At 33.4% G+C, this 23,516-nt stretch overlaps 4 protein-coding genes and 1 long non-coding RNA gene across 19 annotated transcripts; 4 read left to right on the top strand and 1 right to left on the bottom strand.

Moving 5' to 3' along the window:
* Positions 659–2,139, top strand: LOC107641988 (50S ribosomal protein L15, chloroplastic-like). Its single transcript, XM_016345332.2, has 2 exons — positions 659–829; positions 1,700–2,139. The coding sequence occupies exons 1-2, from the start codon at positions 680–682 to the stop codon at positions 1,919–1,921; spliced, it is 372 nt and encodes a 123-aa protein (XP_016200818.1). The 5' UTR covers positions 659–679; the 3' UTR covers positions 1,922–2,139.
* LOC107640886 lies at positions 3,647–4,872 on the top strand. The gene is made up of 3 exons (XR_002363362.1): positions 3,647–3,997; positions 4,256–4,346; positions 4,452–4,872. It is a non-coding gene; the product is annotated as an uncharacterized LOC107640886 (long non-coding RNA).
* Positions 5,397–10,946, top strand: LOC107643818 (acetyl-CoA acetyltransferase, cytosolic 1). 14 transcript variants are annotated; one of them, XR_002363359.1, is made up of 13 exons: positions 6,192–6,326; positions 6,928–7,052; positions 7,173–7,306; positions 7,511–7,803; positions 7,878–8,081; positions 9,268–9,353; positions 9,542–9,641; positions 9,722–9,782; positions 9,908–9,947; positions 10,100–10,186; positions 10,281–10,366; positions 10,496–10,573; positions 10,774–10,922. XR_002363359.1 is itself a non-coding variant. In XM_021124253.1 (11 exons), exons 5-11 carry the CDS (start codon positions 7,705–7,707, stop codon positions 10,919–10,921), a joined length of 750 nt encoding a protein of 249 aa, XP_020979912.1. In that variant the 5' UTR covers positions 6,192–6,326; positions 6,797–6,882; positions 6,988–7,052; positions 7,173–7,306; positions 7,511–7,704; the 3' UTR covers positions 10,922–10,946. The 14 variants fall into 14 exon arrangements, 10 of the variants coding, with proteins under 10 accessions (XP_020979916.1, XP_020979912.1, XP_016203058.1 ...); XR_002363360.1 differs by adding an exon at positions 9,009–9,044 and having other exon boundaries at positions 9,562–9,641; positions 9,722–9,947; positions 10,774–10,810; XR_002363361.1 differs by adding an exon at positions 9,009–9,044 and having other exon boundaries at positions 9,550–9,641; positions 9,722–9,947; positions 10,774–10,810.
* Positions 11,371–12,902, bottom strand: LOC107643816 (50S ribosomal protein L15, chloroplastic). Its single transcript, XM_016347570.2, has 3 exons — positions 12,663–12,902; positions 12,236–12,581; positions 11,371–11,540 (listed from the first exon to the last, which is right to left on the bottom strand). The coding sequence occupies exons 1-3, from the start codon at positions 12,768–12,770 to the stop codon at positions 11,371–11,373; spliced, it is 624 nt and encodes a 207-aa protein (XP_016203056.1). The 5' UTR covers positions 12,771–12,902.
* On the top strand, positions 12,961–19,595 carry LOC107643815. Of its 2 annotated transcripts, none has more exons than XM_016347569.2 (8): positions 12,961–13,230; positions 13,359–13,452; positions 14,243–14,368; positions 14,474–14,632; positions 16,620–16,738; positions 17,353–17,544; positions 17,890–17,980; positions 19,394–19,595. In XM_016347569.2, exons 1-8 carry the CDS (start codon positions 13,067–13,069, stop codon positions 19,472–19,474), a joined length of 1,026 nt encoding a protein of 341 aa, XP_016203055.1. In that variant the 5' UTR covers positions 12,961–13,066; the 3' UTR covers positions 19,475–19,595. The 2 variants fall into 2 exon arrangements, with proteins under 2 accessions (XP_016203055.1, XP_016203054.1); XM_016347568.2 differs by having other exon boundaries at positions 13,025–13,230; positions 13,356–13,452.

The following is a 23,516-nucleotide window of genomic DNA, read 5'->3' as shown; positions in this document are numbered from 1 at the left end:
TAGTAAGGAAGAACCAATATTTAATTAAATAACATTTTACAATTATTTTGACTGTCAAATTATTTTTTAAACTTATTTTTTTAAGAATTTAGAATTTTTATTTATTTCTTACATATGTTTTAGTACATTCGAGTATGACGGATTAAGCATAGATTTAAATTTTATTTAAGAATTTGATATTGAACCAATGAATTTGCTGTATACTCACATGTACTCACAAGGCAAATTCATTGGTAGAGTGTAATGCTAGATTGTTCACTACTAGATAGAGTGTAATGCTAGATTGTTCACTTCTGTTGGTAGACCAATAATCTGGTGGTTGGTCTTCGCCTAACAAAGAAGGTTATTTCCGGTGATGTGCTGCATGGAGTTTTTCTTTCTAGCTGAAAATAAAATTCTAGTTAAGACTTAAGAGAACTGCTATATACTAATTTCATATGCACTGTTTATGTCTAGCTGTGTGGTTCTACCTTCATGGCTCATAACCTTTTGTGGAGTTGGCCATACTGCGCCTGGTTCTTACAACCGGATCATGATTTAATCAGCGCTATCATAATGTTATAGTATCTAATAAGGAAAGCAAGTATTCTTGCAAAAGATAATTTGCATGTGCATGTATCTCTTCCGGAACCATTTTTTTGATGCCGCTTTTCTCCCTTCTCTTCTCTTTTGATAAGGTATGCGTGTTGGGCTACGAAAATATGTCCATGTAAATCTGAGGGACATAGAGGATGCTAGATTTAAGGATGGTGAAGAGGTGTCTCTTGAAACTCTAAAGGAGAAGGGTGTGATTAATCCATCAGGAAGAGAAAAGAAACTTCCTTTGAAGGTACAGATCATGTATTGATTCAATTGCATATAAATCATGTGGCATATTTTTCTCTTACTTTCCCTTCTTGATGATTATTTTTGTAATGAGTTAGGGTATTAGGATATATATGATCTTGAACAGCAAATGAGGATGCCACATTTTCTTAGCACAATCTACCATAAAAGAACTATACCATTTTCATGCTTAGAGTAAATTTCCTTGAAATTTCCAGATGTTCTTGGATCAGACTCATGTTTAATGGATTTGTCTATAAAGTCAAATTTTAAATGACATTTTAGTGGACATGTCAATGACCTGAAACTCTAAATATGAAATATCCTTCCCCTATCCAAATCGATCTTTGATAGGAGACCAAACACTTGAAAAAGATTGATATTGAAATAATGAGATCTAATGACATTTCTGTCACTGCACAGTGAATTATTAAAGGATCATTTTCTACAGAAGGCAACAAAATTTGGGTGAACCAACTGTATTTTCACATTGACATTGCTTTCAATAATATTTTGAAGAAGCCATTTGAAATAACTCTAGTAATTAACTTCTATTCTTCTGAAAGCATATTGGCTAGTGTTTAGGGACTGAAACTATAGCACATGGAGCACCATGCATTTGTTGATTAAATTCTAGCGTATTCATATCTGTAATATGCAAATGCTTTTCTGGTTTTCCAAGAAGCACACCTTTGCAACAAGTGTATTTAAGAAAGCCTTTGCTTCGAGTTAATGATGCAGTGAATTTAACTTCTTCTGGTCCAGAATCTTGTTTTGACTTTTGATAGATCAACAACCTGTACAAAGTATCTGAGATAGAGATTACGAAAGAAGAAAGAAAATAATGTGTTGCAAACTTGTGCTTTTGTTTCAGATTTTAGGTGAAGGAGAGCTTAGTAAGAAGTTGACATTTAAAGCCCGTGCTTTTTCAACATCCGCAAAGGAGAAACTAGAGAGTGCTGGTTGTTCCCTCACTGTGCTTCCTGGCCGTAAGAAATGGGTTAAGCCATCTGTTGCTAAAAACCTTGCGCGTGCTGAAGAATACTTCGCCAAGAAGCGAGCTGCTGCAGCTGCATCTGAACCAGCTTCCGCATGAAGTTGAAACATTCATGTGCATCACATGTAGAAATCTTGTACGGTGAAAAGTAGTTTCATAGGAACCACCACATGTTTCACGTTCTTTAGTATCTATGTGCTGCTTCATTTAGTTATTTTTCTACATAAAGGCAGTAATTCTTTGTTCATTTTGCATTGTAATGTATTATTATGCAAATTCAGTAATTCAATGTTGTATACCTCATTAAATTTTGTCCAGCCATCACCGATTTAGTTTTGAAAAGTATAAAGCAATTTTAAAAAAGAAAATGTAAGTTTTTTTTTTAAATCATTGATTCAGGGTTAACGGTTGGGGGTTGTAGCCTGTTTAGTTTCATAATAATATAAATGAAATCATTGTGTGGGGAGCTCTCGACAACCTTAAGGTATCAAGTTAATGGGTCTCTCATTTTATAAACTCCCACTCTTCCTTGCTTTCTTTGATGTCATCACATCTAACTCAAAACCTTAAAGTATCAAGTTAATGAATCTCTCATCTTATAAACTCTCACTCTTCCTTGCTTTCTTTTATGTGGGACTAACTTCAACACTCCTCACACTTGCAACACTAACACTACTTTCTTGTTGAATGTAGATGTTGATTACTGAAAGTTCCTCTTAGGTGCAAGTTTCCTTGTTCAGTGATGCAAAATTCATTCCAATTTCCAAACCTAGTAGAATCCATGCGTCAGGAACACTGCTTTTCTTACTGTTGCCAAATACAACTTTAAATTACAACGTTATGGTCCTTATTCCTTCCAAAACTAGAAGCCTTCCCTCTTCTACTTTTCCCTTTCTTTTTCCTATGCTCTCTATAAAATAACCTCAAGTTGAAAATTTTGGTGTTCAATTAGTTTGTTGCTTTTGTACAACGTTTTTCCCTCACTTTTTTTCCTCATTATGGTGTCATTTACCGCTTTTAAAATAACCTATTAAGTTTCTCTTAAAAGTTGAAAGCCTAGGAATTTTTCATATTTGAAATTTGATGAGAATGACTTCCATCCAAACAATAGAGAAAAGTATTAATGTATCACTACTAGATAGTGTGTAATGCTAGATTGTTCACTTCTGTTGGTAGACCAATAATCTGGTGGTTGGTCTTCGCCTAACAAGGAAGGTTATTTCCAGTGATGTGCTGCATGGAGTTTTTCTTTCTAGCTGAAAATAAAATCCTAGTTAAGACTTAAGAGAACTGCTATATACTGGTTTCATATGCACTGTTTATGTCTAGTTGTGTGGTTCTACCTTCATGGCTCATAACCTTTTGTGGAGTTGGCCATACTGCGCCTGGTTCCTACAACCGGATCATGATTCATTACAACAAAATTTATTTTTAGCGACAAACTTTTAGCGGTAATAATACAATAGCTATTATTTCCTTTATTTAACTTATATTTTTGTAGCCATTACAAATTTGCCATTATTAATATATGTTATAATGGCAATTATTAATTTATTATTATTGCCACTAAATTATTATTTTTTTTACTTTTATATTTATTTTTTTAAATTAATAACGACCATTGTTATTATTGCCAGTAAACATTTTCCTATTTTCCTAAACTAAATTGCAAGGTTCTGAAAACCGTTCGAACTACAAACCGCTATCAATTATGATTCAGACAGAAGACAAAACCGACAAATTTGTAAACCGCGGTTGGATCGTTGAACCGGCCGGTCGAACCGAACCGTGACTCGACCTGTTTTTGAATCTAACAAAAACGCTGTGTTTCGCTGTGCAGGGATGGCAACCCTAAGTTCCATAACCCCTCTTCCTTCTAGTCTCTAGCCTCCACAACGCGAAGCAGCAGTCCAGCCACCGCCGCCGTCCCAACTTCGAGCTTCGAAGGCAACGGCGCAACGTCTGTCCAGCCACCACCGTTTGAGCTTCGAAAATCGAATCAACTATCGCCGGTCTCGCCTCTTGCCTCCGTCGCGCAGTCACTTCCTGCCGGTGGCAACTCTGTTCCACACCACCACGTCGGCCACTATCTTCCCAGCCACTGTCCCCAACCACTTCCATACCCTCGCCAGCTCTGCCCTGTTCCAGCCTTCCAGGATCCAGCTTCTAGCTTAGGTATTAATTTTTTTTGTAATAATAATGTTGAATAATTGATTTATGTTATTCTGTTGCTGCTTTTTTTAATTTCTGAATGTGAAATTATGAAGGAAAATCAAATAATTAATTTTGTGTTGTTGAAATTATTGCTAAAAATGAATTTGATACTCTGTTGCTGCTTTTTTTAATTTCTGAATGTGAAATTGTGAATGGAAATCAAATAATTGATTTTGTGTTGTTGAAATTATTGCTAAAAATGGATTTGTTACTCTATAGCTGTCATTGGAGCCATTCACACACCACTTTGGCCAAGCTCTCTACTAAAAGGCAAGAAGTTCTTTCTCCAGCAGGCAACATTGTTGAACAGGTCAATAATACACCAAAGTATTAATCTTGGGAGCTTCTTTTTTTTTCATCTGGGGTGGTGTTGTGATTGTTGTTGATGATGTTGAGGCTTTTTTTTTTTTTGCAGACTATTGTTCAAATCAGAGTGGTGTTGGGCTGTTGGCATTTGTTAGGGAGAATAGAGCATTGCAAGGTTACTCATCTGCACTGAGGATTACTCAGCAGCGGCTCTGAAAAGAGCATGATTGTGTCCCTCATAGAGAGATTCTATCAGGTAAACTTAAAAGTTACAATTTCTCAATTTGAGTGATGGCTAAGTAAAGTTGCATTCTTGTTTAGTATGTAGTTTATTTGCTTGTTAAAAAATTTGGAACTGAAGTTATGCATATTAATCAAAAGCCATATGATATGGTATAGTATGTTATGTGCAGTAATTAATTGAAGAAATTGTATGTAAGACAAGTTTTGCTAGATGGGAATGATGTTAAGAGTTTGAAGCTAAAATGGTTGAGGCAGCAAATAGGACTAGTGAGTCAAGAACTGGCTTTGTTTGCGATAACAATTAGAGAAAACATGCTCTTAGAAAGATCTGATGTTGACCAAGTTGAGATTGAAGAAGCTACAAGAGTAGCCAATGTTCATTCTTTCATTATCAAACTTCCAGAGGGTTATGAAACACAAGTCAGCCAATATAGAGTTTCAATTTCTATTCTGATTTATTGGAATCAAAATTGTTTAATTTTTTGTATCATTGAAAATCTAGATAATGACTTGTAATTCTATGTTTAATTTTAGTTTTATAGTATATTTTAATAAGATCATATGGCTTTGGTCGATGACATTTCATGTAGTGTTTTAAATTTAGAAGATAGTTTAAGATATATATTAAACTATAATTATATTTTAAAATGTTTATTTATAATTTATTTATTATTTTATATTTTTTATTTTAAAACGATTTTTTCGATTGAATCACAATTGGACCAATTGAACTAATAAACTAATAAACCAGTAACTAAAACGGTTCGATGACCAGTTCGGTTCTCAAAACCTTACTAAATTCATTGAAAAAGAAAAAGAAAAAAAAACTGTTCCTGTGTTGGGGTTTGGTTCTTCAGAAGACTCACTTCCCTCCGTCACTACCTTAAAGGAACTCACTTCCCTCCATCATCGACCATCACCGCCATAGGCCTTGCCACCGCTGACAGCCGCTGTCCATCGTCCTACACTCATTCAAACCGCATCTCTATTCCTCCACCTCAGATCTGCGTTGTAAATTCCTGATTCCTTTGATCCAAATCGGAAAACCAAAAAATAGTGTCAGTGTTGTGCCATGGAAGCTTGAGCTCGTAGTTTTGGTGTGAGTCCTGCGACTGCAATACTCTTCCTTCTCTTTCTTTCTCTGCTTACAATGAAGGACTCCGAATCCCATTCGCCTTCTGTCGTTCGCCTCACATCGGTATGTTTCTTATCCTCTCATTCATTCCAATCTTTTTTTCCCCAATTCTCTAGAATTAGGGATTTTATGTAATTGCGAATTTATTATTTTGGAGTTTGGACCGTTCAATTCTTGGTTGAGGAAAGATGAATATCTGTCATAATTATGTATTTTGGTCCTTGTTCGTGAAAATTTTTTGCAGGGGGCAAGAAATTCTGCACCACAACTGATACGTTGACTCAGCGGGAGCCTCATCCAATGCTGGCTACTATGTTCAGTGGTCGCCATACTCTCTTCCTAGATTCTGATAAGGCAATGTCAAATTCTGTCTTTCTTTGTTTCTTTGTTTATACTTGTATATGGTTTCCTCAATTATGCACGTTTGGCTTTGTTTATTGATTTGGTGAAAATTGCAATGACTGGTTGCAGGGATATGTCTTTGTTGACATGGATGGTAAGCACTTCCATCACATTCTTAATTGGTTGAGAGATGGTGTGGTTCCCATTCTGGAGGACTCTGAATATAATGAACTATTGCGGGAGGCTGAGTACTATCAATTGCTTGTAAGTATTGCTCTTTTCCAATGGATTGTGGTTCAATGATTTGGAAGCTAAAATTTACATTCTTAGACTGCTTCTTGTTTGCTTTGTGTAGTTCTAAGATTGTCATCATTGTACTGTCTAGTTTTCATCTTTGACTAAAACATGTGTAAATGAGTTCCTTTATCGATTTGTCATAAGAATATCATCATCGTGGGAATGCCATGCACCATCATTATATTGATAATGTGTTTTTAAATTTTAATCAAAGAAAGGTTTTGATGTTTTTAAATTTTAGTACACAGTTCACATTTGTTTTGACATCTGTATTGAGAAGAGCAATCTGTGATGGAATTACCCCCTTCTTAAATGTAAAGAATGTCCTTCATTGTATCATAAACGAATAGAATGCATACTTGCACCTGCTATTATTGATTTGATAGCTCCATATGCCTTAATGTTGAACTTTAATTTCCTCATATACCTTCCTATAGCTTTGCTCCAGTTGCTTGATTATTTTGAAAAGAAAGTAAGAAACTTAAACTTCAGGCCTTCATGGAATCCCTGATCGGCTGATCTTGTGAGTACTTTTTAAATATCAGTGGCTAATAGTTTGATGGTTTAGGTTTATGTTCGATGCATTATCATCTATGTGAGAGATGAAGAGTTACCTTAATCTTGACAGAAATCATGCTACTACAATACTGTTTTGCAAGTTATCTTATAATTAGCTCTGTTCGGTGCTGAGTGGTGAGTGACACTTGAAAACGCAGGCTCTCTTCTGTTGAGTTTAGTTGAGTTGTTCAATATCTTGTCCTGTTAACAAAACCGACGATTTTAGTATTAATAATTATTACTGCTCGTGCTCAGTTAGTAACAGTGATTAGACACAGACAAAGAAGGGAAAAAGAGAAGAGAAATAAAGGAGAGGTTCCTTCCTGTTTTGCTGTGAACTGGAAGGAAGGAAGCTGAAGGTCAATTGGGATTCACCACTCTTGACACCCGTAAGTATTAGATCTTTTCCAATTTCTATTTCAGTTACGATTAATGGTTTCACTCACTCCCTTAGGCATAGATCGTGTTGCCGATCACTTCAGATCTACTGCATATTCTATCTAATTTCTTGTAATTAGAATGGCAATCAAATGGTTCACGATATATCCATTTAGCGTTTATTATTTACTTTTTTATTTTATTTTATGAAATAGTGAAGCGAACAAGGGAGGAATCCAAGAAGCAAGTGCATTGCATTGCATTCTGAGTAAGAGTTTGTGGAGAGTGAGTGTGGGATTAAAAAAGGGAATTCAAAATTCAGCGACTGGGGTCAGGGGGTGACTTGCCCCAATCTGGTGGTGAGTACAATCCTTATCGCGCGCTGCGCAGGGTCAATTCCAGCCACGGCATGATGATCGATGACGACAAGGAGGCTGGTTCTTTGGGGCCTTACCACGACAGGCCAAGAACTTTCCCCAACATGCGCACCAAACCTTACACCCCAGTGGTAAATTAACTCCACTACCACTGCTTCCTTCATCATCTAATTTCAACCATTTTCTCACTCCCATCTTTCTGCAGATATTTCGTATTCTCCTGGGAATAAATGTCCGTGTTCTATTCATTCTTTTGCTCCTCGGATTTGGGGCTATCTTTTACATGGGAGCCAGTACATCTCCCATCATTGTCTTTGTCATCTCTATTTGTATTCTCAGCTTCCTTGTGTCTATATATCTTACAAAGTGGGTGCTTGCAAAGGATGAGGGCCCCCCTGAAATGGTTCAGGTAACTCTATTTCCTATGCTTAACTTTTTATGTCCTGCTCCCACAAATATTCTAGATTTATATTCCCTTTTATTGAATTCTGGTCTTCATTTCGGTTACTGGGTTTATCAATATGAAATGTTGATATAAAATGTGATGTGAATCACGTAGAACAACTATATCTTTTTTATCAAATAGAGAAAAGTTGATTGTTGTGGATTCTGTAAGAGAGGATGAGGTCGATTGCTGTAGGTTGCATCCCTGGCTAAAACAAAAGTGGTATTTCATCCATAGTCTTTTGACAGAACAATTTAGCATTAATATAACTTTCATGTGGTTTTTATAATAGTAGAAAATTTAGAATTCTCATTCAATTTTCTCAAATTTAGTTGATTCGGGTTACTGAGCGTTAAGTAGCCACCTATATACGACAAGATGATGAAAACTTGTCTAGAGAGTTGATTGGAAGAAGAAGACAAATAAGCAACAAAGGCACTAGTGCAATACCCTAAAATTAAGTTTTCAATTACTATTATAATTTTCTCATAATGCATTAGGATACTTGTCAAACAATTACAATACATCATATTAAAATAATAAATTAAATACTCTAACCTAAAGGCCTAGTAGAGAATTCTTTAATTATCCACAAGTGTACTTTCAGTTACTGCCGATTATATTATTATTATATCTTTTTTTCATGGATATATTATATTACTACTTATATCTTTATTAGCTCATGCACCTTTATTATTCGCATAATGACAATGATCATTAGTGTTAGAGCACTCTTTATCATTTCTTATGTACTATGTGGAACCCCCTACCATTTATTATTTATTTGAATTAATATAGTACTAGTAACTTATAAGGGATTATTATTCTTGTGTTTAAAGGATGTTAATGGTGCAATTATTGATTTAACGTTCTTGTTATTTGTGTTTTCAGTGTTATCTCAGCATCTAGCCTTTTGGTACCGCCAAGGTTAAGGTTCTTCTGAACACCCTAAAATTAAGCTCTGTTAATATGGTATCATACAATGGTTAATGTTGGTGTGATTACTTCTGTTATTTAGTTCAGAAGTTCTTCTGACTTTTTATGATTCGCAGTTTACTTGATTTATGGTCTTTCTGACTTGCTTGGCATTGGATTATGGTGGAGACTTGTGCATTTTGATTGATATCTATATTATTGTTCTTGTGGCTAGTTTGATGCTGCAAAGTTAAAGAAGCTTAGAGCAAACTTCAAGCCGAATGGTGGTACTGTGACTGCTGGCAATGCTTCTAGCATAAGGTCTGTCTCTAAAATCTAGAGTGCATTCTTTATTCTTATGTGAATTCATGGGAATGGTTCCATGCATCATTGCAAGAAATTCGATTAGTTTTAATCATACCATTCTAGAAAACTGTGATAAAGCAATCACAAGGTTGTCAAGTGCATGCCCTTTTATTGATAATGAACTGGTTTATGGATTTGACTAATGATGGAGCTGCTGCGATAGTGCTAGTGAGTGAAGAGAAAGCACGTGAGCTCGGATTGCATGTAATAGCAAAGATAAGAGGATTCGCGGATGCGGCTCAGGTCTTGTGACTGATTATTCTAAACTGTTTTGATCTTGATAAATATGATCATGTAGAGCTGAATCAAAATGATTCTTACAGGAACCTGAATTATTTACAACTGCTCCTGCCCTTGCAATACCAAAAGCTATATCAAATGCTGGTCTAGAGGCTTCTCAAATTGATTATTATGAAATAAATGAAGCTTTTTCTATAAGGAATACAGCACCCTTTACTCATTCATTCTTATTTCCTTTATCTTTTGTTCTTCTAATTTCTTCTATACAGGTTGTCTCTTGCAAATCAGAAGCTTCTTCGTCTTAGTCCTGTGAGTGTTCATGTGACTAAACTAGTTCTTTGCACATTAATCTGACATTTTCTTTTGGCTAGCATGGCTGCTTCTCCAATTTGATTCCTTCATTCTGCCCCATTACATGACTAAATATTGTATATAATTTATGCATTTCTTATTAAATGCAGGACAAACTTAATGTACATGGTGGAGCTGTATCATTAGGCCATCCACTGGGTTGCAGCGGGGCTCGAATCCTAGTTACATTAATAGGGGTAAATTGCTATCTTGGTTACTCTAAGCATCTTATTCCTTCACCCTTACATACTTTCGCATGTATATGAACCAACTTGGGTTCGGCTGTTTTAGGTATTGAGACAGAAGAATGGGAGATATGGCGTTGCTGGCATCTGCAATGGCGGAGGCGGAGCATCTGCACTTGTCCTTGAGCTCATGTAAGCACTTTTTTACCTTGCCAAATAACATTACTCTATCCCTTGGAATATATTATTTCAACTCATTGAAAACCTTAGTTGAATCAAGTATTCATCTTGCTATTCTTTTTTTCTATGTATATCTGTTAGGACTTGTATGCCATTCAAAGCTTTGAGAGAGGAATAGCTGCTCAAAATGCTGGTCATTTTTCTTGGGAGATAGTTCTGGTGTGATTTCTAACTGCACTGAACTGTTGATAGGTTTAACTGATATCACTGACTAGTGTTTCAGCATGTCTTAATGTTCTAAAATCTCACTAAGTTTGTTTTGTTATCAGATACTTGGTTTAGCATGTCTTAATGTTCTGACTAGTGATCCTTTGATGATTTTACTTACTTGTGTTAATGATATATGGTTATTATTGTAGCAGAGGCAGCTATTCTGTTGAACCAGGATCTTGTCTTTGGCACCACACCAATAAAAGACTTGGTCAGGCAAATGGAGTACACACTTTGGCATTTTGGTCTAAACATGTTGGGACAAAGTCCATTTTGTTTTCTAAATATATAATGTAGATTTACTTTTAAATTCTTTTTTTTTTGTAATATTTGTGTTGTTTAAATTTGTATTATGCTTTATTACTTTTCAAGAGAAATTTGTGTATAAATATTTTGAATTTAATGAAATATTTCATTTTGTATTAATTAATTTTAGTGTATTTATATTACGTACAATAATAATAATTGTTGGTAAAAATAATTTGAAATTTAAAAAAAATGATAGATTGTCATTTCTAAAAGAGTGAACATAAGTAAAGTTTTAATATTTTAGTGGCAATAGTAAGAGGAACTTTCAGTAATCAACATCCACCTTCAACAAGAAAGTAGAAACAGCAAAATATCTTGTTATCTTAATCCATTACGGCTAGTTGTCACAGATGCAATGGTTTCATTTATATTATTATGAAACTAAACAGGCTACAACCCCCAATCGTTAACCCTGAATCAATGATTTTGCAATTGAATCAATACATGATCTGTACCTTCAAAGGAAGTTTCCTTTCTCTTCCTGATGGATTAATCACACCCTTCTCCTTTAGAGTTTCAAGAGACACCTCTTCACCATCCTTAAATCTAGCATCCTCTATGTCCCTCAGATTTACATGGACATATTTTGGTAGCCCAGCACGCATACCTTATCAAAAGAGAAGAGAAGGGAGAAAAGGGGCATCAAAAAATGGTTCCGGAAGAGATACATGCACATGCAAATTATCTGTTGCAAGAATACTTGCTTTCCTTATTAGATACTATAACATCATGATAGCGCTGATTAAATCATGATCCGGTTGTAGGAACCAGGCGCAGTATGGCCAACTCCACAAAAGGTTATGAGCCATGAAGGTAGAACCACACAGCTAGACATAAACAGTGCATATGAAACCAGTATATAGCAGTTCTCTTAACTGGGATTTTATTTTCAGCTAGAAAGAAAAAACTCCATGCAGCACATCACCCGAAATAACCTTCCTTGTTAGGCGAAGACCAACCACCAGATTATTGGTCTACCAACAGAAGTGAACAATCTAGCATTACACTCTATCTAGTAGTGATACATTAATAATGTTCTCTATTGTTTAGTTACCATGTTGGATCAAAGCTCACCATGCAATAGATGCAATGAAAAAAACCGATTAAGCTATACATGGCAATCATAATTTACTGTTTCTTGTAGCCCTCATCTAAGTTGCAATAATTGCATTGCAGAAATGACAAAATTGCCTTGAACATCTCTCTGAGGTTCAGGTCATAATCTAATGAAATCCAATCTAGAAGCCCCTATTCTGTAGAAATAAAACATAAAGCTTTTATATTTTAAACATAATAGCATACCGCCAGCAATTCCTCGAAGTTTGGGGATTCGACGGTAAAGGGGCATCTGACCACCCTCGAAACCCTTCCTGACGCCGGGGCCAGACCGTGACTTCTGACCCCTCATCCCAAAACCACAGCTTGCGCCTTGCCCTGCCGATATGCCTCTTCCCTTTCTCTTCGCCTTCTTCCTCGAACCCGGTTGCGGGCCCAGGTTGTCAAGCCTGAACCGCACGCTCGAAGCCCCCGCCGCAGGGGCAGGGGCAGAAGCCGCCTTGTTCACTACCACCGAGAGGGGTCTTCTGAGCTGCACCCTGAGCGTTGCCGTGTAGCCGCATGGTGTCGAGTTCAACTTCTTGAGGGATCCCTGCAAGTTGAAGCCATGAAATACATGAGCATGGAGTGAAAGGAAACAGAGAGAGCGGTAATGAAGAGAACAGGTGGCCACCTTGAATGGACAAGCAAGAGACGGAAATGCGGGTGGCTTTCTGGTGCCGAATGCGAGCGAAGTCGTGGTGGTGGATGATACCGGAATTAGAGAAGCTGAAACTGCCATGTCTATCACTCACTCCACACGCTTCACAATAATTTCATCGATAGATAGGATAAGTTTTCTTTTCCCACTTTTTTCTTTCTTTATTTAATTATTTCTTTTATAATTTATATTTATATTTAATAGAAAAGCCTCGGAGAAAAAGCAGAATTCACCACCACCGTGATGTTTGAGTCATAGTTCGACATGTGGCACATTCACGTTCATATGTCATCACGTGACGAAACACGAATGTACATAAGAAGCGGTTCACAGTGGCAACGAACTCTCAAAAGCTCTCAAGACCATCATCAACCACCATGGCCACGCTTCACTGCAATTCACTCACTCTTAATAAACCGTTTTATCAACAATCCTCAAGAACAAGACCACCCTTCTTGTACCCCGTTTTCTCATCCAATCGTTTTGTACCAAATATTGGATCCTCTACCTCTAGGTCATTCAAGACCTCAACTTCTTTCAGGTAATTATAGCTTTGTGGGTCTCTCTAATTATAGTTTTGCATTAGAAAGTTGTAAACAGCATTTTTCCATGATTTCAATGTTTCTGTTTAGTTCAGATTAGGAATTATAAATTTGGTTTTTTTAGCAGGTGGAGTGGGACTGTTTCTGCTGTTGTTTCAGAGGGGAGCGCCGTTGGGGCGAGTTTTTCTGCGACTGAGGTCTTCAAACTGACATATTTGGAGGTTGGTTTTATGGTTCTTTCCCTTCAATTGCCTTAAGTTTTATTTATTTATTATTTTTTCACTTTCGTTTGAATGCTATTTTTTTAGCATAGCTTTCCCAAAAATCCTATTTGATGATGTTTGGCATACAGATTAATATTAAAAATTGCTGGAATGTTACAAAATATGAGAATCAACATTCCTATGTTAGTTAATTTTTATATGCCCGGGAATATTATAATATTTTTTTGGAAACACTACTAATAATTCTAGCTGAAAAAGTTAACATTGTTAACTAAAAAATCAGTGATGTTTACTTTCATGATCCTATTGCATACAACATAGCATTCTTATTATGTGCTCCAAGAGTATCTACAATCACTTTCACTTTGATTTATTTAGTCTTTACTCTTTTGCTGTAACTTGTATTAAACTTTATAAATTTAAACAAGTGGCTTTGAATATTTTTTTAGAGCATGAATTAGACGTGCTCTAAGTGCAGAAGTGCATTTCAACTCACATCCCATCCAATGGTAGATGGGGGGTGTGAAGGGCATGGCTCTCAAGTGGTGTTATCAAATATGATCTCTTACGATACACTTTACGTGAGACTAAGAGAAAATATGTGAGAGAAGAATCTTGTATGGTAAGAGATCACACTTGACAACACCATGTAGGAGAAAAAATTGAGAAGATCTATTCCTGGGTGTGAGTTTGCACTCAGCATGGTATTTCGCGCATTATATCTACACTTACATACCCCCCTCCCCTCTCTCTCTCTCTTTTGACATGGGTGATGTTTGGCTCTCAGGGAAATAGTTGGCTGTGGAATGTTGGTGGGGCTAACATATTGGTTGATCCAATTTTGGTTGGTAACTTGGATTTTGGAATTCCTTGGCTATATGATGCTGCTAAGAAAGTGTTAAAGAAGTTCCAGGTATCTTTTGATGGATGATAGTTACTTAATACTTACTGCTTCCCCATTTGTTATGGTGCTTTCTTTTTCTTCCTTCTCACTGGTGTATGTAATTTTGTAGTGCAGCTCAGTGATCTTCCTGAAATCGATTGCCTACTCATTACACAAAGCCTTGATGATCATTGCCATTTGAAGACCTTGAACCCTTTCTCTCAGAAATTCCCAAATGTTAGAGTTATAGCAACTCCTAACGCCAAAACTTTGCTTGATCCTCTGTTCAACAATGTAAGTAAGTATTCCATTCAGTTAAAACTGTACCATGTATGTTTGAATTTAAACCTTTCCGTTGCTTCATCTTGGCATATCTAATCTATATAGATGGGTTGGTTGGAAATAAAACCAGGTTTGAAGCTTTTTATTGATATGATATCACTTGGTAAATTATATGATTATACTGAGGTGGTTTAAATTGGTTTGAAAGAGAACCTTTACTGTTATAGCCATTTGTTGTGCTCTGAGGTACTGCAATGTAAAACATCTTTATATCAATGTTGCTTAGCATTCCGTCTTCGGAATGAGGAGGAAGCACTGGAATTTAGAACCTTACACCTTTAAATAAATATCTTTCTGTTTCTATCTTCCTTATTTTCTAAAATTTAAACAATTTCCCTCTTTTATTTCCTTCATGTTGTGAATACCTTCTTCAGCAGAGGAATGCATATCTTTTAAAAGACCTTTTGTACACTTCCATATTATAATTTTGATAGTCAAATTTTCACAAATTTTGTCAATTTTGTCCCAATTTCCGCCCCTTTTCTGTTTAGCTTTGGGACTTCACAAGTACCTGTCTATATTGGTATACTTGGAATGGTGGTCATCTCCTGTGAATTTATAAGTTCCTGAAAATGAGTAGCAACATCTATTGAAACAACAAATGAATATTATTCTGGGTACTCACATGACTAGCAAAAAAGTGCTTCTTTGACCTTTTGGCATCCTGAGACTGTTCAGGATCTTTGGCTTATAGTAGAAAAATATATTTTTTTCCCATTTTTCTCATAGTTCTTTGTAGAACAAGATTGTACTACTCAATAAGAAGCATGATTTTCAAAAATCAAAATTAAAATGAAGAGTAAATGCTATGCTATTCAGTTAAAAATAATTGAAGGTAGGATTAGGAAGTCGTAGTGGCTTTGAGGTAGAGCAGCTACAATGGGTGTAGTGAGTCCTAACATTATTTTTTCGTGGGGTTCGTATGTATATACGTGTTTCCTGAGTAAAATACTTGCATGTATAAGGAGGGAGGGAAGTTCTTTGACAGAGGACATTTCTTAAACTTGTCCAAAAATGTTTTAGTGTGATGATTAAAGACTGTAAATAGCAGATGATGACAATGCATGCATCCTTTCTCTAAATAGTCAGTATGGAATGAGGATTTTCCCTTTTTATGTCTCTTTTTTATATGAAACACACCACAAAGTGTGCTGCTCTGGGATCATTCATAGGAAAAAAGGAGCATGTAACATGATAACATTATATCATAAGAATTTGGATCCTCTAAAGTGAGGAAGTTGGTAAAATGTTAAGGTGAATGGTTAATCATCATTGATTTTGTAACTTCCATGAAATGTGTTCCTCACTTTACCACTTTACTAACTTCCTCACTTTAGAGGATCTTGATCCATATCATAAAATGTGCAAACGGTGACAAGAAAGAGGGAAGTAAAGATACAAATTTTATCATACTGATGCCTAAAGCATGAGTCCCATATTGGATGGCCGGGAAATACCAATTTCCGATTTTATGTGGCAACCCATGTAAAGTATAGGTTTTATCAGTGATTCTTCTCTACATTGTGTGTATTGGGAACATATAGCTCGGCGTCGCAGAACAACAAACCACGAAAATTGTCTCAATCTTTTTCTGCTCTCTAGCATTGTTCTCGACAGGAAAAGATAATCGCAATGCTTAAAATACTTGCTGAATTTGTCGTCCCAAACTTCTATACATGAATATACACTTGTACCCTAATCTAGTTTTAGCATTATGACACAGAAAATAGTGTCTTGGTGCATTCAGTTATATATTCTTTTAAACTGTTAAATACATGTAGTTTATTGTAATGCGTTCGATTATGCTTATCGTTGTATCCTTTCTATATTAAGAACGTAATTGTACCCATTAGTATATACAAAGCCTTATGTCATATGTTTAGTTGAGTGTTGACAAGTCATTGCCACTAAACTTTCCATGTAATTTAACTATTTTCAGGTTACATATGTTGAACCTGGAGAGAGCTCTGTTATTGAATCAAAGAATGGTTCCAACATCTGCATTAAGGCTACAGCAGGACCAGTTCTTGGACCTCCTTGGCAACGCCCTGAGAACGGGTAAATACTGTAAATTTTTCGAGCATTTTTTCTTCTTTTACGTTTTTATGTTGTTGCTTTTGCTTTTATGTATTTGGTTGTATATACAAGAAAAATGTGGTGTTGTCCCTACTAATAACGGAATTCGGATAGAATAACTACCTTACAATTTACAATTGCTTTTGTCCCATTGTGCCCCTTCACTGGCATTGAGAGATAACTACTCTAATTTTCTACTTCTCTACTACCAAAGAAGATAGTATAGAATAACTACCAATAGTTTTAACACTAAATTTTAATAATTTATTTTTTCATTTATACTTTTTAATTCAACCATGCTAGCTATACACAAAAAATCAGATACCAAATCAGCCATCCCTATAAAATATATGTTGAAATCCAAAATATACATTGAAAATGAGTTAAACAATACATGTATTTATATATGAATACATAGTGGCTGATTGTTGGTGTGCATGTAGTAGTTTTGTATTTCATTAAAGCAAATAAAAAATGTGGATTAATAGGCCTGTTAGAGCCTATTGATCCACTAGTTACCATTAAGCTTATTTTCCCCTTTCTTTTCGTTCAAATTTTAACAGAATTTAACATTTTCTGCTCCATGTGTTATGTAGGTATATTGTTAGATCTCCACAGGGGCAATTGTCTCTTTACTATGAACCTCACTGTGTGTACAATCAAAATCTGGTTGAGAAGGAAAAGGTAGATATCGTGATCACGCCGGTGATAAAGCAGCTTTTGCCGAATTTCACCCTGGTTTCAGGACAAGAAGATGCTGTGAAACTTGCTAAGCTGCTGCAAGCCAGGTAAAATTTTCGTATTTAAAGAGATAACCACGGAGAGGTCAAGAGAATACATCACCAAAATTGTAACTTTGGTTAGTAGGAATAGAACCAGAATTTACTAAATAAATAAATTGAATTGAATGTCAATTTGTACAAGTAAGTAATCATCCAAGTGATTAAGTCAATTTGTACTTTTGTAGTTACTCATTAATTAACAATATCATCCAAGAATTCCTTTAGCTGCGTAGTTTGGTTTCTTTTGGAATGATATATTTGAGTTCTGATCAATTTTTGTTCTTGGAAAGTTCAATTGGATTTTCCTATTTCGATTTACACAACTTCGATTCTTTTCCGTTTGTTTAATAGGTTCATTGTGCCAATGAAAAATGGAGACCTAGATAGCAAAGGAGTACTAGCAAGCTTAGTTCAGTCTGAAGGAACAATAGAATCATTTAAGGTTAGGTTTCTTTCAGTTTCTGTTGACAATTTGCTCAATGTATCATTTTTGTTTTGCATGTAAAAGAATTTGCTTCCTTTACGTAAGTAGCAATAACATATTGGAGACCACGGAGGAGGAAACTACTTGGAAAAGAAGTGGCCTTGTGGTTGATCATTATGGTTGGTGTTAAAATCAGGATAGGGACATGGCCCTTTTTTCAAAAAAGAAAAATTCTTTATTTACCAATTTATCTTGGAAAAGGTTTTTGGTGGCTGCCCAGGGAATATGTGAAAGAATTTGCCTCCCCATTTTTGCATGCATAGACAACGAAAATGAAGCACAAAAAATTCCCTCCCATTTTCACAGCCACCAAAAAGAAAATTGAAGGGAATTTTTTGTTCATTTTCGCAGCCATCAAAACCAAAAATGGGAGGGAATTTTTCGATTCATTTTTGCAGGCATCAGAATCGAAAATGAAAAACCGAAAATGGGAGGGAATTTTTTTTATTCATTTTCCCTTCTCCATTTTCGTAGACTGAAAAACCGAAAATGGAATGTATCATTTTAGCAGCAAAAATGACACTAAATGCGCAAATTGGTAAATTTCTTATTCTTATTTAAATTCTAAAATAGGGAATTTTTTTATTTAAATAAAAAAGCTAGTGAACATGATAGACCCTATTATAGAGGCTTAAACCTCTTACAATAGTTTGGTGTTTCTTTTGGAGTTAAAATTCAATTCAAAATACCACTTTTTATTACTAAAGGTTACTACCTTTATTTTGGATGTCGCTATTACCTTTTATATATCATTGGATCATCGTATCTTAATACAATCGGTAGCAAATGATGAGTTTAGTTTTGATACACAGTGTAAAGTCATGCAATCACATCTGTTCTTTTGGATGACCTTTCACTCTATTAATATGTAAGGTAGTTATTTTTACTAATATGACGTTACGTAATTGGATGCATGTGTAAAATTACTTGACATTGAGAGTGTATCAAAATTAAATTCAGCAAATGAAATGAAACAGAAAGATTAGATTTTAAGAATTTCTTTGGTGAAAAGTGAAGATTGTACTAAATTATTAAAGGGAGTCTGCATTGCACATGATGTTTTTATTTTTTAATATTTTTTCTATTGTAAAACAAACAATTTTCACTTTTCATCCAATTGTCCTCTTTACCATAGTAATACCCTTAGATTTTCTCATGTACAATGACAATGAAAGTATTGCTGTAAGAACAACGGCATAATGACTCGGTTCATTACAAATGATTTGGGATGGTATTGGTCTTATGTATAGAATGTATCATTAAAGTTTCTCTAGAGGTAGTTGTAATTGGCTAATTACAATGGTTATGTAACACTTTTGATTTGGCTTTATCTTCTGTGAATGATTTGTCTTGAAATGTTTACCAATGCAGGATCTTTTATCAAGAGAGTTACCAGATGCAAAGTTTATAGAGCCTGCCATTGGCGTTCCACTAGAAATTTCAGCAAACTAAAGATACAATGTAACAACGTAACGTAATGAATTCACTATTTCACAATATAGTCTATGGAGATTTTTATTTACAATGAAACATTAATAAAAAAAATGATTAATTTTCATTCTTGGTCAGAGTATAACAATCCAGATTGGGTATATGGGAAGAATAGATTTTTATTTAACTTTGAGATGTGTATATCTTTAATGTACAATATTCTTTTTAAGGTAGATTATAGCATACAGATGTTATTTCATAAAGAGATAAAGATATTCTCATTTGTGGAATGGTTATTCGACACCTAGCTCTTCTTTCCTTGTGTAGGGAGCAGCTTGACTAAGCTTGGCAGAGCTTGTCCTAACAATGGCTAGTGATACTTGTGATGGAGTCATATGTGAGATAGTAAAGCCTTATAACCAAGCCTTTTAATAAGGAATACACGATTTTATATATTTTAATATTATAAAAAAATTGTTCACCGTTTAAATAACCATATTAAGTTGAGATCAATCAATAATTTTTATTCTGATATATTAAAAAAATCTATTCACAACTGATTTAATACATAATAATTAATAATTTTTTAATGTATATATTTTGAGTTTATTGAAACAATTATTTTGTAATAAATCAATAATCAGTTTATTTATATTGTGTAATATAATTGAAATATTAACTAATGAAATATATTTATTGAATAAAATATTTATTATCACAAAAATTTAGAAAAAAGTCATACTATGAAATAAATATTTTATTAAAAACACATTTAGTTAAAAGTATGATAGTTTGAATTTGGATTCTCTAAAGTTTGAATTTTTATTTTAGAGGATAAAGTATGATTTCTTATCTTTAAATATTTTTTCTTTTATATTTTCTCTTGATCCCACCTATAAAATAAATAATAGAAAATTATATTTTATTCTCTAAAATAAAATTTAAAATTTAGAGGATCAAAATCCATGACAATTGGGTGGAACATATCAACAAAGTATCAAATTGTCCATTTTATTTTCTGATTATAGTGCAATAAGTATAGTATATTTAGTTATAGTCCAATTCTCTTTTAATTTATATTGAAGATGGTTGAAAGCATTTAGTAGGATGAGATATTTTCGGCAATCCTTGCAATTCAATCCCATGTTTTGTTACTTCTTTGTGTGGGGAAAATTTTTAAAAATAAAATTAACTAATTAATTTATATCTCTAAAATAAACTAAATTAACTTTAAGAGTATGAAATTTTATGATTTAAGGGGGTAAGGGTTAGCTTATATAGTTTAAGATTTGAGAGTATAGGATTTGAATTTAAGTTTAGGGTTATAATTATTATGATTTTGTAAGGTTTAAGTTTTAAACTTTTAGATTTAAAGTGTATTATCATTTATTTAATTTTTTGTTTTTTGTTTTTATTTTTAACAAGAAGTTAATTTCACAAAGTGCTGCACTCTTTATTTTATTTTTTTTAAATGTATTAATATTTGTTTGTATTAATATACTAACATTTAACGTATTAAGTCCAAAATTATTTTATTTATATTGTACATATTAATATACACAAAAAATTAAATAAGATATTAAATCAGTTATTCACCTAACCTAAAATGTCAATAATTTTATCTAAAATAGTAAAAGAGAAGTCATAACAGTAGGTTGATCAGTGCACCTTTATGATAAATCTCAAATTAATGAGTTAATAGAATTTAAAATTATACACTCATATATTATTTATAGTGAATCAGTGTAAAACTTCACCACTTGTATTTAGTATTCTCTTCATTTCATATTAGTTATTATTATTTTTTTTTTTGCAAATTAAGTGTCATTTTTTATAATAAAATTTAATAATTATCTTAATACTTATTTATGTATAACTTGTTGAGTTTCGTAAATAATAATAATAATTTTGATAATGACAAACATAATTTTAATAGGTTGATAATCTAAAAGTATTGTATGTTATTCTTATGAAAATTTGAGTTTCATTGAGAGTTTTTCTATTGTTTTTGCTTAATATTTTGGAAAATATTTTTATATCAAAGAAATATTCTGCTAAGATATATCAAAGAAATATTCTGCTAAGATAGATATATGAGAGTGTTGAATTTGGTTCATTCTATAATTTTAGAATTGTTCAACATCATCTCCATCATAGTTTATCATTGAATATTTTGTTTGTAAGATTTATTTTTTTTATTTATTTCACTTCAATAAAGAAGGTGTAAGACCCAGAATTTTCGAAAAATAGTATTATGAGTTAATTTTAATTTATTAATTCATTAAAGACTTTATTTTTAGAAATTATTGTATTAAAAGTAATTAAATTAAGTTTTGATAATTAAATTAAAAATTTTACTTAATTTTATAATATTGAATAATTTTATAATAGACTTTAAGTGTTTGAGGGATGGTTTGGTTTGAAACTGTTTAAGAAGACCGAGAATTCTTAACTATTGATTGATGCTGTTGGTTGAAGTCGGTTTAAATTGTGATTTATAGGATTGGTTGATTGAATTCTGGATTTTGTAATTTTCTTGGGTTGAGTGCTGTTGTTGTGATAACGGTTATTGGAAGTGATTTGACTAATTAACAGGTGTTTGGTTTGGTTTGGTTAGGACCCAAAAAGGGTGGCAGAATCTGAGTTTTAGAGGAGATGTTGACGAAATTTTATAAAATTGAAAGTTTTGTTTGAAGTAATTGTTTAAAAAGATTTAGTTCTTAAACATTATTTGAGAATGAACTTTGGTGCTGAATTAATGACTGTGTTGTTTGATTGCGTGGCTGGTTTCTGATTGAGATTTTCTTATAAAAAAAGAAAGGTTTCGGACTTCTACAAGATTAAACATTATTTCTTTGAAAAAGTTTTTAACGATTTCCTATTGGTTTTAAAAGATTCATAAGGTAATGATAATCACTGAGCTTGAAAATAGTTTTCTTATTAAATATCTTTTTATGACAACTTTGTAACACCGTGGTGAGACCGTGTGGTTAGGTTCTCACCCCCTACAGCTTTACCTTTTCAGGAACCAGATGAAGAAGCATTAAGAAGAGTTATAATGCGTTTGGTTTATATGCTGTTGTATTAATTATATTATTTTCTTCCCTCATCTTTATTATTACAAGTTTGTAAGAGGGATAGAAATTGTATGTTTTATATGTATAATATATTGAATTATTATGTAAGGATTCTTGTATATGAATCTATGCCGGTTTGTATTTTTCTTAAGATAAAGTATTTATTTCTGGTTTTTCAAAGAAATCAGCGATACAGTGTCGAGTCATAGGCTCCTATTTTAATATTTAGTATGTAAAGTAGTCGTAATACTTCTTGCTATCAGAGTAGCGTAGCCGGAAGCGTGACTTTTGATAGTGAGGGTGTTACAAAAGGCATTTAAGTGAGACATTAAGAAAAATTATAGAAAAAAAAGAGCAAAGAGAGATACTTAAAGAGAAAAGCCAAAGTTTATGTCTAATTTCTTTTTTTTATTATATTTCTGTTTTAAATCTTGTATCTATGATGTATCTCTTGTTAAGTTGGGTGAGCACTTAGTGTATTATAAGTCTAGAGAGTGTACCTAACCAAATTAAGATTGGTTAGAAGTTTGGTTTGTCTCTGATAAGATTATATTGGATCCTTGAAAATGAGTGTTTATAATATTTGAAAAGATATTGAAAATTTTACCACTGTTGTGGTGGAGACTACATGTAGGCTACATGGCACAAGAAAATAGTTGAATAAGGATATATAGTTGTGTCTTCTTCTCTTTTTTATTTTGTTTTTATTTTTTTTTAAAAGATAAAATAAAATTGTCTCATGCATAATTAATTTTATAGAGTGAAGATAGAAAAGCTAAGTTTCATTTTTTTATTTAAGAATTAATTGATCAAATTTAAAAGAATACTATAGATTCAACTCCTTATTTTCTATGTCTTAAAGAATTTTTATAACAAAAAAGAAATAGTTAAATTAAAATAGAAGAAATATTTTAATATATTTTTTAATTATTATTTCATAAAAGAATTAGATAATCTTTTAATTTTTAAATATTATATTTAGTATA

This window comes from Arachis ipaensis, chromosome B05 (assembly GCF_000816755.2).
Source record: "Arachis ipaensis cultivar K30076 chromosome B05, Araip1.1, whole genome shotgun sequence".
Lineage (NCBI taxonomy): Eukaryota > Viridiplantae > Streptophyta > Magnoliopsida > Fabales > Fabaceae > Arachis > Arachis ipaensis.
Note: the sequence above shows the minus strand (reverse complement) of the source record. Positions and strands in the feature narration are given on the sequence as shown.

Coding starts and splice junctions, on each gene's coding strand:
- LOC107641988 (XM_016345332.2), top strand. CDS start 680: ATGCGTGTTGGGCTACGAAAATATGTCCATGTAAATCTGAGGGACATA. Junction 830..1,699: donor AAAAGAAACTTCCTTTGAAG/GTACAGATCATG, acceptor CTTTTGTTTCAG/ATTTTAGGTGAAGGAGAGCT.
- LOC107643818 (XM_021124257.1), top strand. CDS start 7,705: ATGATGATCGATGACGACAAGGAGGCTGGTTCTTTGGGGCCTTACCAC. Junction 8,082..9,267: donor GCCCCCCTGAAATGGTTCAG/GTAACTCTATTT, acceptor TCTTGTGGCTAG/TTTGATGCTGCAAAGTTAAA. Junction 10,187..10,280: donor TCCTAGTTACATTAATAGGG/GTAAATTGCTAT, acceptor CGGCTGTTTTAG/GTATTGAGACAGAAGAATGG.
- LOC107643816 (XM_016347570.2), bottom strand. CDS start 12,770: ATGGCAGTTTCAGCTTCTCTAATTCCGGTATCATCCACCACCACGACT. Junction 12,582..12,662: donor CTCTTGCTTGTCCATTCAAG/GTGGCCACCTGT, acceptor TTCAACTTGCAG/GGATCCCTCAAGAAGTTGAA. Junction 11,541..12,235: donor ACTTCGAGGAATTGCTGGCG/GTATGCTATTAT, acceptor TCTTTTGATAAG/GTATGCGTGCTGGGCTACCA.
- LOC107643815 (XM_016347568.2), top strand. CDS start 13,067: ATGGCCACGCTTCACTGCAATTCACTCACTCTTAATAAACCGTTTTAT. Junction 16,739..17,352: donor TGGCAACGCCCTGAGAACGG/GTAAATACTGTA, acceptor TGTGTTATGTAG/GTATATTGTTAGATCTCCAC. Junction 17,981..19,393: donor GAACAATAGAATCATTTAAG/GTTAGGTTTCTT, acceptor TTACCAATGCAG/GATCTTTTATCAAGAGAGTT.